Source organism: Oncorhynchus masou, chromosome 32, assembly GCF_036934945.1.
Source record: "Oncorhynchus masou masou isolate Uvic2021 chromosome 32, UVic_Omas_1.1, whole genome shotgun sequence".
In the NCBI taxonomy this organism is placed as follows: Eukaryota; Metazoa; Chordata; class Actinopteri; order Salmoniformes; family Salmonidae; genus Oncorhynchus; species Oncorhynchus masou.
Window position 1 is genome coordinate 26,780,144 of NC_088243.1, and position 16,450 is coordinate 26,796,593.

Below are 16,450 nucleotides of genomic sequence, written 5' to 3' on the forward strand. Positions count from 1 at the left end.
CTTTTAAGGGAATGACATGCAAACACTAGGTTTAGGCCTGACTGCTAATAACCAAATTATTTAATCTTGCATTTATATTACGAAGCCTCTGGATAGGCTGTAATAAAGGACCAATGGTTTCTGAAAAATAAGCATGTATGGTATCCCTCCATAGTGAATCAAACTGGGACATCGCTTTGTGGTAATGGTGAGAGAAACACTTAGGGTCTATGTCTATATAGGTGGGTATAGGCAAAAAAAACTATCATAAACAATATCTGCAGGACTGCTCATAGCATCATAATACCAAATGTAGGCCTGTCTATAGGCACTGTTTTTTAAACTACCATAACTGGTCTGGTACACGCCTTTATGCCTAGGCCTACTTCTAAAATGTACAGTGTTTTTAATGAACCATTAATGACCAAACATAAATGAAAAAAAAAACATTTAAAGTGAGAAGTAGGCATTGGTCAGATTCTTTTCTGGTATAGACCGACCTTGATTTGTTCCAAACCTAAAAGACAGATTAAAAACATTTAACATCACACATTTTCCACCCACAACAACAAAAAATACAACAACAAAAAACAGTCCCCATGTTGGCTTTAAAATAATAGAAGCAATAAGTTCAACATTATCATTATTATTGATTTTTTAAATAATGGAAAATAAAATAAAATAAATGCAAACAGCTAAATAGTAAAATACAAACAATCAATTAGTAGTAACCTACAAACAGCAACAAAAAAGGTTAATAAGTGGCTACAACCCTGCTGTTACTTAAACCACTTTTTAACTTTTTGTGTGAACTCACGAACACTATAGCCACACGTTTTAAGTTTTCTGTAGTTGGTTCAAGTGGTGAACAGCTTTTAAAGAAAATGCAGACTGGGCAAGTGCTATTCTTCACACTGGAACTCTATAGTTGCCATTCACTGTTCCCTTAGAATGTTACCCTATAGATTATAGAGTTGTCACTTGACTACTTAAGGGTTGTGGAGCAAGTCGACGTAACCATTTAAAAAGCAGCTTTATCCACGCTTGTACAGAGATTGCAATATTTTGATTGTCATATCTCCTGGCTGTGACCAATTTGAGACATAAACCATAGCAGCATTAGTGTTAAGGCAGTTTCTTATATGTCTAAAGTTACATTTCACAGTATTGACCAACTTCTTAACATTATTTTTCAAAGTCTGTTTAGAGTCCAATAACACACCCAGGTATGTATATTAAGACATAATTTTTGTATTTAAATTCTGCCTTAATAAAGATGTCAGGAAGTTACATGATGTCTCCTTCTGGAGAAAGACATACCAACAGTTTAGTTCATATTTAAACTAAGACATGACTGCTGCGAACTGCCATAGCTTCACTTAGTTTAGATACAACTTCTTCTGCAGTTGTGGCATGTGTATATATAACAGTATCATCTGCATACATTTGTAAATCAACACCATGACACACATGAGGCAAGTAATTTATATATAAGCTAAAGAGTAAAGGCTCTAAGATGGATCCCTGTGGGACCCCCATTATGCTGTTGCCAGACAATAATACTTTCTGATTGATTCTAACACACTGTATTCTTTCAAATAAACATTGTAGCCTCTCATAAGAGAATTGGCCAAAGGCTAATTGTGGCAGACATTAGGCTATCTATCAAACATTCATTCTATGATCAATTAGACCATGATCGAACAGCTTATTGCCTACGATGCAGATAACATTTTATTAAATGTTTTAGTCTATCACCCAGAAATCAATGCTTTAATGATTTAATCTAAATTAAATGTGATGCTTAGGCTACAAAATCATCTTTAATTTGAAATACACAACAATGGTTAAAATTAAAATGTAGGACAACATGTATTTCTATACTCATCCATTAGCCAGCGCACATTTCATAATCTGTAGGCCCACTCTTAGAAAAAAGGGGTTATTTGGGATTATACATAGAACCTCTTGAGGATTTTTGCCAACAACAGCTAACAAAAGATAAGACAGGCAAGTCAAACTCAGAAATGACCTCTAACCAGCTACCTTTAATTTGTTTTAGCTGTTTTGCATTGACATTTATATCCATATTAACTATCCTACTGCATGAATTCGCCTGGTCAGAAAAATGACTAGCTCTCGTCCGACACCAATCACTCACTATGGCAGGGGGAGATCGAATTCCTATTTTGCAACATTGTTGCTGAGGTCAGAGTGGCAAACAGCAAGGTTCATACAAACCTGGGCTGCTGTAAACTAAATGCTAGCTAATTGCTAGCTAATCATCCCACTGGCAGACACTGGTTGAATCAATGTTGTTTCCACTTCATCTCAATGAAATTGCGTTGTTGAATTGATGTCTGTGCCCAGTGAGATACACTTACTATGGTTATATGGCCTACGGAACCTTTTTTTCTGAGTGAGGTGTTGTGTATTTGTTTTTACTCCGGGAGGCCATCCCAGTTGAGAGATAGCATAGTAACACAACATGCTATTTTAAATATGGTAGTGCCTCAGCAGTTTTCCTTTTGTTATGTCAGTCACTGACAGTCAATCAATTAGCCCATGCCAGATAACATTTTATACATTTCTAGTTAAGTTAATCTAGCCAGCTATCTAAACCTTGTAGTAATCATGGCCGAATTACTGACTGGGGACCCAGGGCATGGGCCCAGGGGCCCTGGCCTCTAGGGAGCCCCCATTGATTTTGTTAGTCACTCTCATTCAGATATCATATGCACACGGCATAAGTCATGGCAAAATGTGTAGAACTGCAGGCAAAATAGCATTAAAACTGCAACAATTTTACTCCAACCGTTGGCATAACGAGTAGTTTGCATTAAACATGCTTTAAAACTGCAAAATGTTCTCCACGCCCCATAGCAAAATATGTAGAATTGCAGGAAACATACTTTAAAGCTGGAAAAGGTTATTAGTCTTATAAACATAGAAACTTGGTTGCAGTTTCTATGATACAATGGTAAACGTTTTTGATTTTGTTATACTCTTGTGAATTCTATGGTTTTCACTAGATTACTTGTAGTTTTTCATGTTGTTTGTCTGTAATTTTTTGCAATGACTTGGTGCTGCCTATCTTGGCCAGGATGCTCTTGAAAAATATATTTTAAATCTCAATGACCCCTTCTTGGTTAATTAAATGTTTAAAAAGTGTTAATACATATTTAATACTGGTAATCAGACTGTGTTGTTAGGGGTCAAGTTATATGGCTACCATTTGATTAATGTTTGAAGTGTCATTTTAGGATTACCTTTTTTTTAAAGATCCGAAAAAGCTATTGTTTACCTTATATATTTCTAAATAAATTATGTATATTTGTTTGGCCAGAGGCCCACTGCCTAGGCCCACCAAGCACAAAAGTTAGAGCACCCCTGCTATACATGCCCAAAAATTGTAGCACCCCTTCTATATGCCACGTTCATGTGCTAGTCAGAACTAGGAAACTAGGAAATGTCCGTGGGTGCATGGGTGCCCTTCCGGGTGCACTCCCGGGTTCTCTCCCGGGTGCACTCCATGTCCATGGTGCTGAAACGCAGTGGCCTCCCTGTCCATGGTGCTGAAACGCGGTGGCCTCCCTGTCCATGGTGCTGAAACGCGTCTCCCGAATTATATGAGGCCAACACATCATCATAATTGCCGTTGACTGCCTCTTGCCAGAGGGGTGCGGTGCAAGACGATTAGACAAAAGGTTAGGGTGGGACTATGTCACATACTGTGAACAACTAAGTGAAACCCGTTGCTTCTTTGTATTTTTTTAAATTGTTTTTGCTGGTTTAAACTATATTTTTTTCATGTTTACCTTTATTTAACTAGGCTAGTCAGTGAAGAACAAATTCTTATTTATACACCGGCCAAACCCGGACGACGCTAGGCCAATGGAGCGCCGACCAATGAGACTCCCAATAACGGCCAGTTGTGATACAGCCTAGATTCGAACCAGGGTGTCTGTAGTGACGCCTCAAGAGCTGAGATGCAGTGCATTAGACCGCTGGGCCACTCAGGAGCCCTAAAGGAAAAAAAGGTGCATTCGTGCAGAAAAAAAGCCAGTCTTCAGGCTGACTTCAGTTTGGAGATATTTTGTGAAACATAAAACAACAGGTTATCCGGAGGATATTAGGCTATGTTCGTTTTATTAGAGCTTGGAGGCATTCCAGAAAAATAGCTTTTGGAAATCATAATGCATTCTAACACAATGGAACCATTTTAATTTTAAATTATTAGGTTGTGTGATTGTAAATAAGTAGGCTACCATGACAAGCGGCGTCTCTCCACTCCAGTAAGCAGTAGAGTAGGCTACCACCCAATATCACCACCAGAGGTCACCCGTGGCATTCTCTGGGAGCCTACTGTGAAACGCATGCTTTCATGCAATTTCTTAATGTAAAATGTTTATAAACGTGAATACATGGTAAATAGACCTTCACTATAGTCATTCTGTGAACTTCATTTATGAAAGAGAAAATGTTCCAGTGAAGAAAGTACAGTATTTGACTTCAATAAAACACATGCAACACAAACGCGAACGAACATGACTGACTTACAGACAAGCCATTTTCTAGAGTATAAAATATGTTCAGGATTCTTATTAATTTTAATACGAATATTGATAGCTGAGTGTTTCCAGTGAGTGAATGTTATGTTCTTGCTGAACGAACGAGCAGTAAAGTTGGTGTGGCCCTGGCCGACGATGTAGCCAACAATAATAGGCCTACCACACCAATAAAACAAAGATAGAGAAGAATCCATGAAATTGTGAAATTCAAGCAAGAAGAACAAACCAATAGATATAAGTTTTGAACGACAGTCATTGCAGAGACGACATCAAGAAAGTGTTCAAATCAAATTAGCACATTGTGGGGAGACGGGACAGAGTGTTTATGGGAAAGGGATGGAGCAGTGTGGGGTCCTCCTTGAGAGCTTTGCTAATTAAGGAGGAGGACAAGCTCTTAAAATGCACTTATGTTTCTACGTAATTTAATGACCTCATCCGCTTTAGGGAAAACAGGGAAAACTCAGGCAAGAGGTGAATGGTCTACTCTATGGCAAGTTAGGCTATTAAGTCTGTTTTACGAAAAGGGCCTACTACAGGTGATAATAATATAATAATAACATTAGGCCTACTAATTATAATAATAATAATACATATATTTGAATATGTTTTTCACAGGACCATACCTAGGCTATAGCAGAGCCTGTTAAATAAAAAAGACGCCTAAAACCAGGGGATTTAATATAAACATCAAGAGGCAGAGTGGATAAAAATATGTCAGAGATTAAACAAATCAAAATAGAAATTGTAGAGATTACTATCACCGTTGGAAGGAATATGCATAAAATAACCCTGTGGTAAACTAACATTGATTAGTGATCATTACGAATCAGTTCAAGACAAGCGTGTAGAAATACAGACTAATGTGGTAAATAGCCAGATAATGTCATGTAACTGCTGCAGGAGAAATAGCCCACGTAGCCATAGCCTACTGCTAGTGCTGACACGAGCTCGCACCACGTTGTGTATCACTGCTGAACTGCTATGACAGATTCGATCATAAAGACTCAACAGTATAGAGGGATTGGAGAAAGAGAACCTTCCTTCAAACTATGATTGACACAAACATTGAAATTGGGGTCCCATCTGCTTTCATTTTTATATATAGATTAGAAACGACACAAAAATCAAGAAGATACCATGTTACCAATATATAAAAGTGCTGAAGGCCTAAGGAAAAATAGTCAATGAATTTCGCCCGATTCAGTGGTTATATATCCAACATATTATATCATATTTTCTTAATTATTCAAAATGTTCGTCATGTTTATTGGAGCACAATTAACGTGTTATGACTGTTGCAAACGTACAAGTCAGTCAGAAAATAGTCAATAAATTGATAATTAGGCTAAATCCTTTTAATCGTCCTACTTGCGAATTCACATTGCAGCAGCTGCCCCAGAACACACACGCTAAACAAAAATGCTGACTTCCGTACCCAGGCTGGCAGACTATACCATGACAGCAGTTCATTCTTTGAAGAGGTACAAACTCGTGTTGCTTCCCCTCACAAAACATTGGGAGCGCCCCTTTATTTGCTCGGGGACCGTAGACCGCATCATTAGTGCTGATTACCGCTGACAACTTTATTCACTGCTAAAAATACTTTTTTTCATGTGTGTCCCCTAGTTGCCCTGATTTTCAATAGAAACGGAAATATTCAGCCATTTTGTCCCCATGATTTGAAAGAAACTCAAGGCCCCCCCTTTCTTCCCCTCACTTGCTTCCTCTCTCTTTTTATCCAAAACCCGAAACACTGCATTTATGTGTTGTTCCAGCTGAAAGACGTTTCGAGGAATACATCTAGTCTCTTTCACTGGCTACTGTAATTAATTGCAAATTGGATGAAAACCCAGGTGTTTGTCCAAAACCAAAACTCTGGAGCCATTGAAAAAAAACTAGCCTACTTCTCATTTTCGTTGCTCATTTGGGCTGACATCCTGTTAGCGCGTATAAAGAGGGAACAGACAGTTTAACCTCAGGTGTATGCACGGTTTACCCTCGTCTTTACGTTCCAATAGAACATTATTTGGCATATATTCATCATAGGCAGGGATGTGTGCTAGTGGTAACATTTTTAAATACTAGCCTAAACCGCAATGCAAAAAAACAACAATAACAAAAACACTAAGGGCCTATCTATAGACGGTTAGGTCAAACCGTATCACAAAATAATAACTGCATCACGTCTGATCATAACATCAAACAACCACATGTATCACAGCCATTGCGTTTTTTAGCCTACCGTAACATTGTCTGCTTCAAGCATTTCTGCATATACCCCTAAACACGTTACGTGTTTAACTGAAAACCATTAATGACCAAATATAAATAACAGACTTTAATCAAATACCTGAAACATGAAATATGTTGTAAGCTATCAACCTTGCAGACTCTCATAAGAACATCGCCATAGGCCTAGTCGTGGCAGACATTAGGCTAGCTAACATTAATTATACGATAAAGGAAATATGGTTCAGATCAACGGTCGAACCTGTCACTTTTCATGCAGATTCAATTCTAGGAAATGTTTTAGCCTATCACCCAGAAATCGATGACTATAGCCTATCTAAATGAAATGTAATAGGTTTTAAAATGATCTTTGATTTAAAATAATAAAATGGCCAATACCTATTTTTATAGGCTACTGCTTATCAGTCAGCCAGAGCACATGTCATATTCTGGTGTTGTGTAAGGCTATTTGTTTTTACTCCGGGACTCTGAGATCATCCCGTTTTGTTTGACGGCCTTTCTCTGACCTCTCGCTGTCATGCCACATTACATGACGCGAGGCATGTTGGCAAATTACGTCGAGGACCTGTCAGGGCACTATTAAGTGTGGCATTATAAAGAATAAAACTAATTTTCTCACTCAGAGTCCACACACATATCAAGATATTTGGTAGTTAAGCAGCCTACTTACTTACAGTCTAAATTCTCAGATATATAGACCACTCCATCAGGCCAAAGCAGAGGCACAACATAATACAGTAGGATGCACCACACCTGTCATAGGACGATATTTGAAATATTCTCTCACACATACATCATATTCTAAATATCGTCCCAACCCCCTAAAATATAATCTAATGTATCATGCCAAATTCGGCGTTACTCGAAAATAATATCAAGTAGGCTAATAATCGGGTAATAGAATATCTGCAAACACCATTCTCAATATCTGTGAATAAAAATACTGATGTTTTGTTCTTTTGATCAACAATAATTTTATTAAGTTTCTTTAGGCTACTTTTTTGTCTTTTTTACTGAAACACATGTTCACTAAAGCGCACATGCTCAACGGGTTCACCTGTGGACAAGGTAAACATAAAAACACCAAGCAAAAAAATATCAAATTATAATAGCGCCTATCATTTAAATAAGTAAATAAACATTATTTATACAACTTTAAAAGTAAAGTAAAAATATTACAGCGTCTTTTCAACATGAAATACCCACAGAAAATAGCAGGTTAGGCGCTCGAATGTCTTCTCCTTTTTTCCTTATTTTTTATTTATTTTGAGTTTCAACTTGAGGCATTGGTTTATTAGTCATCCCTAAAAAGGGATCGTGAATATGAATATGTTTTTTCTTTACATTTTCTTTCAGCTTGCATTAGCTTCAGTCATCCATAGTGGAAAACGAAAAAAAAAAATGAAAGTAGCCTATAGCTTTAAGACAGGGCATTCCGTTAGAACCCTCATGTTTTGGCAGTCATCAAAGAAGAACAGTTTCTTTCAATTCAAACGCAGGCACTATGACTGTTTTTATGTTAGATTGTTTTTCAGGATCTCCTTCATTTATATACTGTCAATTTATCCTCTTCCTCCTCTCGACTGCTTTGTGCGCCATTAGATGTCACATTCGCTGTCGCTGGAAGTGATAGAGATAGCCGAGGTGGCGGCTTTGCTCGACAAACTTGCCTCGGGGCTGGAGGCGGGACCGAGTCGATCGACGGTTCCATCATCATCAGCCAAAGACCGAACCGAGCCTTGGGACAACCCTTGCTGTAGCCTGGATAAAAGACAGACGTTGAAGGAAAACTGGAATTAACCACAATCCAATACGAATAGGTTCTGTCAAAGTAATCCTTAATTGAAACATAGTTATTGCTGAGGCCTAGCAATCCGATGCACAAGTGCCAGGCTAGGAGCCCAACAATGCAATTTTATGCTAGTAAACACACAAACACAAGCAACACACAGTAACTCAGGCCCATTTTATGGATTGAGCACATTTTAGAGATAGACAGACTAGCCTGATAATTCCAATATCTTCTTAAAGGAAACAATTCAGATGTATTCAATACACCTGCTACCTTCATGAGTTGATCAACACAAATTACATTATACATGATTGAACAAATGATATGTGTTTCTGTCTTTCATTGAGCAACATCCATAATGCAAAATGTTTCAGAGGTATTGCATGTTTATTGTTAAATTAGGTTTGAAGACCTGGGCCTACACAGACAGCTGTCAATACAAGCAAAATGCATTGTGGAAAAAGACAGATAATCTGAACGGAATTATTGAGACATTGACCTATAAACCCTATATGCTTTAGCTGTTTTGCTACTGGGAAGGATATAGGCTACCATAGATAATGGTCAATTTGGGAAACTCTGTGATTGTATGTACACTGTAAATACACATTATTGGCAAATCTATATTGTCAACTTTGCAATGAAAATGACAAGGGCAAGTCTCACAGTGGAGTTTGTCATACATTTTACTTCATTTCAATAGGCTAGAGCATTTATGGTGTCATTTCCGTAAAGATTATTTATGAACAAAGGTAACTGAACTATAGGGTATCCTATTGATATATTATATACAGCTCTATTTCAATGTTTACTAGAAACAACATAAACTAATTCAAATAATTCGATTTAAAATTTTGCCCGAATAATTGCTCGCATTGAAACAAATGCAAGTGCATAGGCTGACTGCTATTCATTCGCAATGCAGTGTTGTTTTTGTTAAAAATATTACAATAAATGTTGAAACAACTTCAGACCATCTTTGATAAAATACGAAGGTAAGCTACAGACTGCAGCATACATACCTATTTTTCGCAGCCGCCGCTCTATCCCTTTGTCTACGATTTTTGAACCAGTTTCCGACTTGTGTGGGAGTAAGTCCAGTAGCCTGTGCGAGCTCCCTCTTTTTGCTCGGGTTCGGGTAAGGGTCCTGCAAGTACCATTCGCGTAGCAAATGTCGGGTTCTCTCCTTGAAGCAGTGGGTCTTTTGCTCTCCGTCCCATATCGTTCTGGGCAGAGGGAACTTCTTCCGCACCCTGTATTTGTCCACAGGCCCTAGCGGGCGGCCCCGCAGCTTCTCTGCCTCTTGGTAATGCGCCTCCAGCCACAGGGCCTGTAGTTTAGTGTGAGACTCTTTGGTGAACTTGTGGTTCTCCAGGATATGGTAAAGTTCTCGGAAATTCCCGGTGTGGTAGGCCACGATTGCCCGCGCCCTAAGCACCGACTCATTCTTGTTGAGGACATCGCAGGCTGCCGGGGCAACTGGCAGAGACCAGAGGAAGCGACCTAGGCGCTCAATGTCCCCGCTCTCTTCCAGGGTCTCGCAAACCCCCGCAACCTGCTGGGGGCTAAAATTTAAGATAGGCAGCTGAAACATGGAGGCTTCTCGTTTCCTCTCCGTCTCTCTCTATTACACGCTCCCCTCTCGCGCTTATCCTCTCTCCCTCTCGCTCTCTCAGGCAAAAAGGCAATCCTAAAGTGAACAGATCAACCGTTAAAAACACTGAGGAACTATGCCCTCTGACTGGCTACTGCAGCGATCGGCTGGTGAACTTCGTAGGGTGAAAGTACAAGAGGTATAAAAACTAAAACCGAGATACATTTTGAACAGGGAAAAGACAGTCAGCCCCTCTGCTGATTTTCTATTGGACTTGGCAGATTGGTTTCGTGGTTGCCATGGATGCCCGTCAGTAACTGTCAAGTTTACCAATCACGCGGAAAGGGCCACTAAGGGATTTCAGCACCTCCCAGTGCTCGACAGCGCCTCAGAATGTAAACATTTTGACCTTAGCTTTTTGTCTTCAAACCTTTAATTGGATTCCATGTTTTCCTACATCCTCTACTTTGTAAGTCATAGCTGTGAAGAAGAAAAGCGACGAGCCAAATAAAACGCAATACATTTAACAAACGCTTACCTCTCATTGGAAAACAACAACCAAGCAGCAGGCATGACAGATATTATCATAAAGCATACATTTTTTTAAATTCTGAAATTAAGAATAAAAACAACAGAGAACGAATGTTCTGAGACTACAATAGCAATACATCCTCTTGAATGGTGCTGTGGCTAATGCAGTCTGAAAATCTAGCCCATTCATCCACGCTCTAGAATTGTTCGACTCATTTGATAATCAAAAATATGGCTTTATTATGCGATGTTCAGTCTAGGTTTTTATGCAAAAACAATTGGATTGATTCACTTCAAATTCGGTCCTACTGATAACGTACATTGATCGACATATCATAGTCGACATATAATAGTCTTTATTTGATATGCTGTCACATTTTATTCACATCTGTTTCGTCTAATAAAATCCCTGCTGCTACATTGGTTTCTTATTTACACAGTGCACACTACCCATCAACGAGACGTGATTTACTAAACACTGCAGGAAAAAAACGGAATGTGTTTGCGCATAAAACTATCGTGTCACTACCGGGCAACTCGGGTTTAGTATCAGATACACTACGTTTTGTGCACGGGATGATTTAGTAAATAAGAAGGCGGATAGATAGCGCAGATGGTTTTAAGTGTCGGGTCAGATTATTTCGTGGCTGGCTACAGTGGTAAAATTCATTCTGACGGAAAACACACAGAGAGAGAGAAAGAGAGAGAGAGAGAGATCCCTTCGGGCTTTTTTTGCATGAATTATGGGAGGCTCATAGAGCGCGGTTATGAAACTGTCTTCATTCTGCGCGTGAAGCTGTTCATATTCATACTGCGTGCCATAGCTTCTCCATCATTCACAAACATACCTCCAAAATGATTTTTTATTTTTTTTGCTGAATTTTGCAGAATTGACATAGTTTAAATATATTTCGTATTTTCAAACATCTATACATGTTTTATCGTAGTATCGTAATAATAATCAAACACAGAAGTTTGTTTGAATAAAGAAAGCATTAGCACATTTGTCATCAAGTAGGCATTTAGCCTATACTATCAGTGTGCTGTTGCAAAGTAACCAGATAGACATACTCTCGAGGCTATATGAGAGCAGTAGACGGATTAAGACGATTAAAGGGGTCACTATTCATGAACCCACATAGGTTTAGCACCTCACTTCTAAGTTGGAAATATAGTAAATGTAAGACTCACACAAGACTGGTTGGTACTAGAGGTTCCACGGGTCTCCTCAGAGTTAGTAAAAACTGATTTCAGTCCCTATGCCCCTCAGTCCTGGAATGACCTACCTTTCACTCTAAAACTTGATTCATTGGCCCCGAAATGTGAATTTAGCTCTCTGATTTTAAAAAACGTGACCAATGAAAACTGCACCTGTTTTGATTGACTGAATATATTCGTTTCTACTGCCCTTTTTAATGTAATGTAATTTACTTGTAGTGATCATGCTTAAATGTGTTGCTCACACTGCTTGACCTGTTTTTCTCAAGGCACAATTGGAAACGAGACCATGGTATCAATGGGTTCCTTCGTTAAATACAGGTTAATTATACAAATAAAAGAATAGTCTATTTATCGGTGAATAAGCCTAACTATAGAGCCTTCCAGATAGGGCACAGTCGATGGAAAACAGTAGGCCTTATTGTGAAGATGAGTGACAGGGTGCTGGTTTGAAATATTTAGATGCCTTTAAATATTTCATCCTGTAGGCCTATTCTAACCTACATTTACAAGGACACTTGAGTGCATGAATAAAATATGGGGACATTTTGGATATCATAAACGGAGGTCTGTCAATAAACAATTACGCAGACAATGGAACAGCGCGCATACTTAGGCCTACCGGTAGCCTAAGCCATATGCCCAAGCTTACAGTAAGCCTGCCTATATGGCGGTGTAAATGTTGATTTCATATGGAAGCATAGTAATTAACAACATGCTGTTACTCTTTTACTTAGCTTAGACATAACCTATATATCAAGTGATAAGACTGCATTCACGTTTTTAGAAATTCAAATAAAAAACAAACATTTCTTGAGGGACTAATAGACACATAGGCTAAGCAAAAACCAAAATACTGTAACTAATTGAAATAAAACAATCAATATACCACGTATATGGTTCTGTTTCGGTCTATGGGTAAGGTTTTGTTAAGTATAAGCTTATATGCTTAAAACCACATTTTCGTATAATGTTTATTGTGCGCATTTTACATTATTTTAATAGGTATAGGTCTTTAATTGGATAACAAAGGCAAAATATGAAATAATACATATTTTTCGATGATTGACACAAAAATAATTAATTAAGCTACATTGCCAGTCAAAGTATGGAATACTTATTAATTGTATAAAATACAGTTTGAGGTAGAGCTACAGTGAACATATTACAATTACATACACAACTGTGCCAAAAGACAGCATCCTGACACCGATATCCCCGGATGGAAATTCACCAACTCAACCACACACAGACAGTGGATTTCATACAACGACTTCGGTTCTGTCTATTGCTTTGTTCGTCATAGACCACACAACCCCATCCACAACCAAACACGACACTGTCTGTGAGCATGATTAGACAAACCAGGTCTTGTATTGAAGCGGGCACATTTTCATTGTTAGATGGGATACCGTCCATTCTATTTGTCTAAAAATTCCAATGTACTGCATAACAAAAATCACACACACACACACACACACACACACACACACACACACACACACACACACACACACACACACACACACACACACACACACACACACACACACACACACACACACACACACATATTCATTGAGAGAACAATTGTGTCTCTATCTTTGTACCATAAACTGGATTCTGGATAAACCCGAATTAGAAGGTAATATGATAGACTGTGTGTGTGAGAGAGAGTTTTGTTAAGCAGTACGTTGGAATTTTTTTATGCTTATGGAATCACGTAGTAACCAAAATAGTGTTAAACAAATCAAAATATATTTTATATTTGAGATTTGAGAAAGTAGCCACCCTTTGCCTTGTTGACAGCTTTGCACACTCTTGGTATTCTATCAACCAGCTTAACCTGGAATGCTTTTCCAACTGTCTTGATGAAATAGTCCCTACACAGCCTGGAGGGGTGTTGGGTCATTCCACTTGAATAAATGTTCAAAGTTCTTGAAATTTTCCAGATTGACTGACCTTCATGTCTTAAAGTAATGATGGACTGTCATTTCTCATTGCTTATTTGAGCTGTTCTTGCTATAATATGGACTTAGTCTTTTACCTAATCTGTGTTCAAATACTCATACTTACTGCACTAAGTGTACAATTTGTAAAGTTAATTGAGTATGTAGTATGTTTATTGGTCATAGTATATATATGGTTAGTATGCCAAAAGTTCCCGGATGTCGTACTAAATTAGTCAAAATACGAAGTATACAAGCAGTGGACACTATTTCCGTGTTTTAGGACCCATAATGCAATTCTTCAGAAAATGGGCCTCACACCATTTTCAGATTTGAAGAAAATGGCAGAAAATATGCAGCAAAAGTCCAATGACAGCAGATACAAATTCATTGCTTTAACTAATTATGATGAATGTTAGGAAAATGTTAAGCAATGTAATAAAGTAATGACTTCAAAAAAGTTACGTTACACGTTCTTTTGGCTGACAATTTGCTAGCTATGCTATTCATACAAAACGCATAGCATTACAGCTGTATGTACCGGTATGTTAGCTACTGTTCGTTACCTAACGTTAGTTGGTTACTATTACATCGAACTTGCCAGGCAGTATATTAAGTATAATCTAACGAACTACTCAAAGTTTATTGACTTGATTATTCACGTCCTTTTTAGCTAAGTGGTATAGTCAATGTGCGTTCTCAATGGATATTGTTCATTCTGTCTATCTACTCTGATTTCAGAGATCTCTCCTCTGAGTGTGGCAGAGCGCAAAATAACTGTTGAATTTATCAACACTCACAGGTAAGTAAACGTTGGCAAAAAAAAAGCGTAATTAAATTGTTGCCAGCAGCAGAGAAACAGTCATCAACGCTCTGGTTAACATGAAAACAGCTTAACCAGCTATGCTAGGGCGAGTAAAATGGTCAGAGTGAGGTGTTCTGTCATTTGTGTCTGGAAGTAGCAAGCAAGCTAGCCAACGTTAGCCAGTTAGCTTGGGTGCTTGACTGCCGTTGTGAGGTAAGAACGCTCAGATCAACCCCACTCCTCAGCTCGAGCGTCCACTGGTTGTGCCAAGATCGTAATGTCCTGAATTCACGAACGGACAATCTGACAATGCTCTGGATTTACGAAAGCCCAGAGCGCACTCTGAGGGCACTCCAGATTGAATTTACAAAACACACCCAAAATCGTAAAATGTCTAGCTAGTCATTTGCTATGCTAACAAGCTAGGAAGAGATTTTATAGCAACAGCATCAACTTCCGGGAAACAGGCGAACCGTTAGTACGCTCAACTGAAAGGATACCAGTCGTTTACAGTATACTAAAATGAACTAATAGTATATATTATGCAGAATGTACTCATTAAGTATGGAGCATACAGTATGTTAATATGGGTATTCAAACTCAGATAAAAAAGGGCTCTTTTCTGTATACCACCCCTACTGTCACGGTTTTCTGTAGGTGAAAGAGAGTCGGACCAAAATGCGGCGTGTCTATTGCGATCCATGTTTAATAAAACTGAAGTAAACACGAATCAATATGAAAAACCAATAAACAATACACGAAAACCGAAACAGCCTAATACTGGTGCAAACTAACACACGACAGACCTAAGGACAAAAGGACAGGAACAGGAACAATCACCCACCAAACCCAACACCAAACAGGCTACCTAAATATGGTTCCCAATCAGAGACAATGACTAACACCTGCCTCTGATTGAGAACCATATCAGGCCAAAAACAGACAAACAGACAAACTAGACACACAACATAGAATGCCCACTCAGATCACACCCTGACCAAACAAAACATATAAACATACAAAGCAAACTATGATCAGGGTGTGACACCTACCTTGTCACAACACAACTGATTGGCTCAAATGCATTAAGAAGGTAAGAAATTCCACAAATTAACAAGGCACACCTGTTGATTGAAATGCATTCCACCTTATGAAGTTGGTTGAGAGAAAGACAAGAGTGTGCAAAGCTGTCATCAAGGCAAATGGTGGCTACTTTCAAGAATCTCAAATACATGTTATTGTGATTTGTTTAAACCCTTTTTTGGTTACTACATGATTCCATGTGTCATTTCATATTTTTGATGTCTTCACTATTATAGTAAAGTAAATATAAAAATAAAGAAAAACCTTGGAATGAGTAGGTGTGTCCAAATGTATGATTGGTACTGTATATTAGAAATGAAGAGCAGTATTGTTTGACTAAATAGCATTTGACAAAACGGTATGCTTTAATACAGTCAAACAGCACTATTGTACATCGAGGGGAGGTCTAATCCTGAATGCTGATTGGTTAAAACCGCATTCAAAACTGTGTCTATTCCACAAGATACAACCGGCTAAATCTGTGATGTTATAATACATATTTACTCTGTTCCATTGGACTGTGCAATACAATTCAAAATCCATATGTCTGCAGCTTGCCTTCCCTCATGGCTTACCAAATGATTGAATTAATGACTTAAGGCCAGGCAATTACATTTTTGCATCTACTTATCAATTTTGAGATGTTTTGGTATTTTGGTCCTTTAATAGGAGTACTTT

At 38.3% G+C, this 16,450-nt stretch overlaps 1 protein-coding gene across 1 annotated transcript; it reads right to left on the minus strand.

Moving 5' to 3' along the window:
• Nucleotides 1-7,749: 7,749 nt before the first annotated feature.
• LOC135526948 (homeobox protein SIX6-like) lies at nucleotides 7,750-10,349 on the minus strand. Its single transcript, XM_064955613.1, has 2 exons — nucleotides 9,615-10,349; nucleotides 7,750-8,561 (listed from the first exon to the last, which is right to left on the minus strand). The coding sequence occupies exons 1-2, from the start codon at nucleotides 10,184-10,186 to the stop codon at nucleotides 8,399-8,401; spliced, it is 735 nt and encodes a 244-aa protein (XP_064811685.1). The 5' UTR covers nucleotides 10,187-10,349; the 3' UTR covers nucleotides 7,750-8,398.
• Between the last annotated feature and the right edge of the window lie 6,101 nt (nucleotides 10,350-16,450).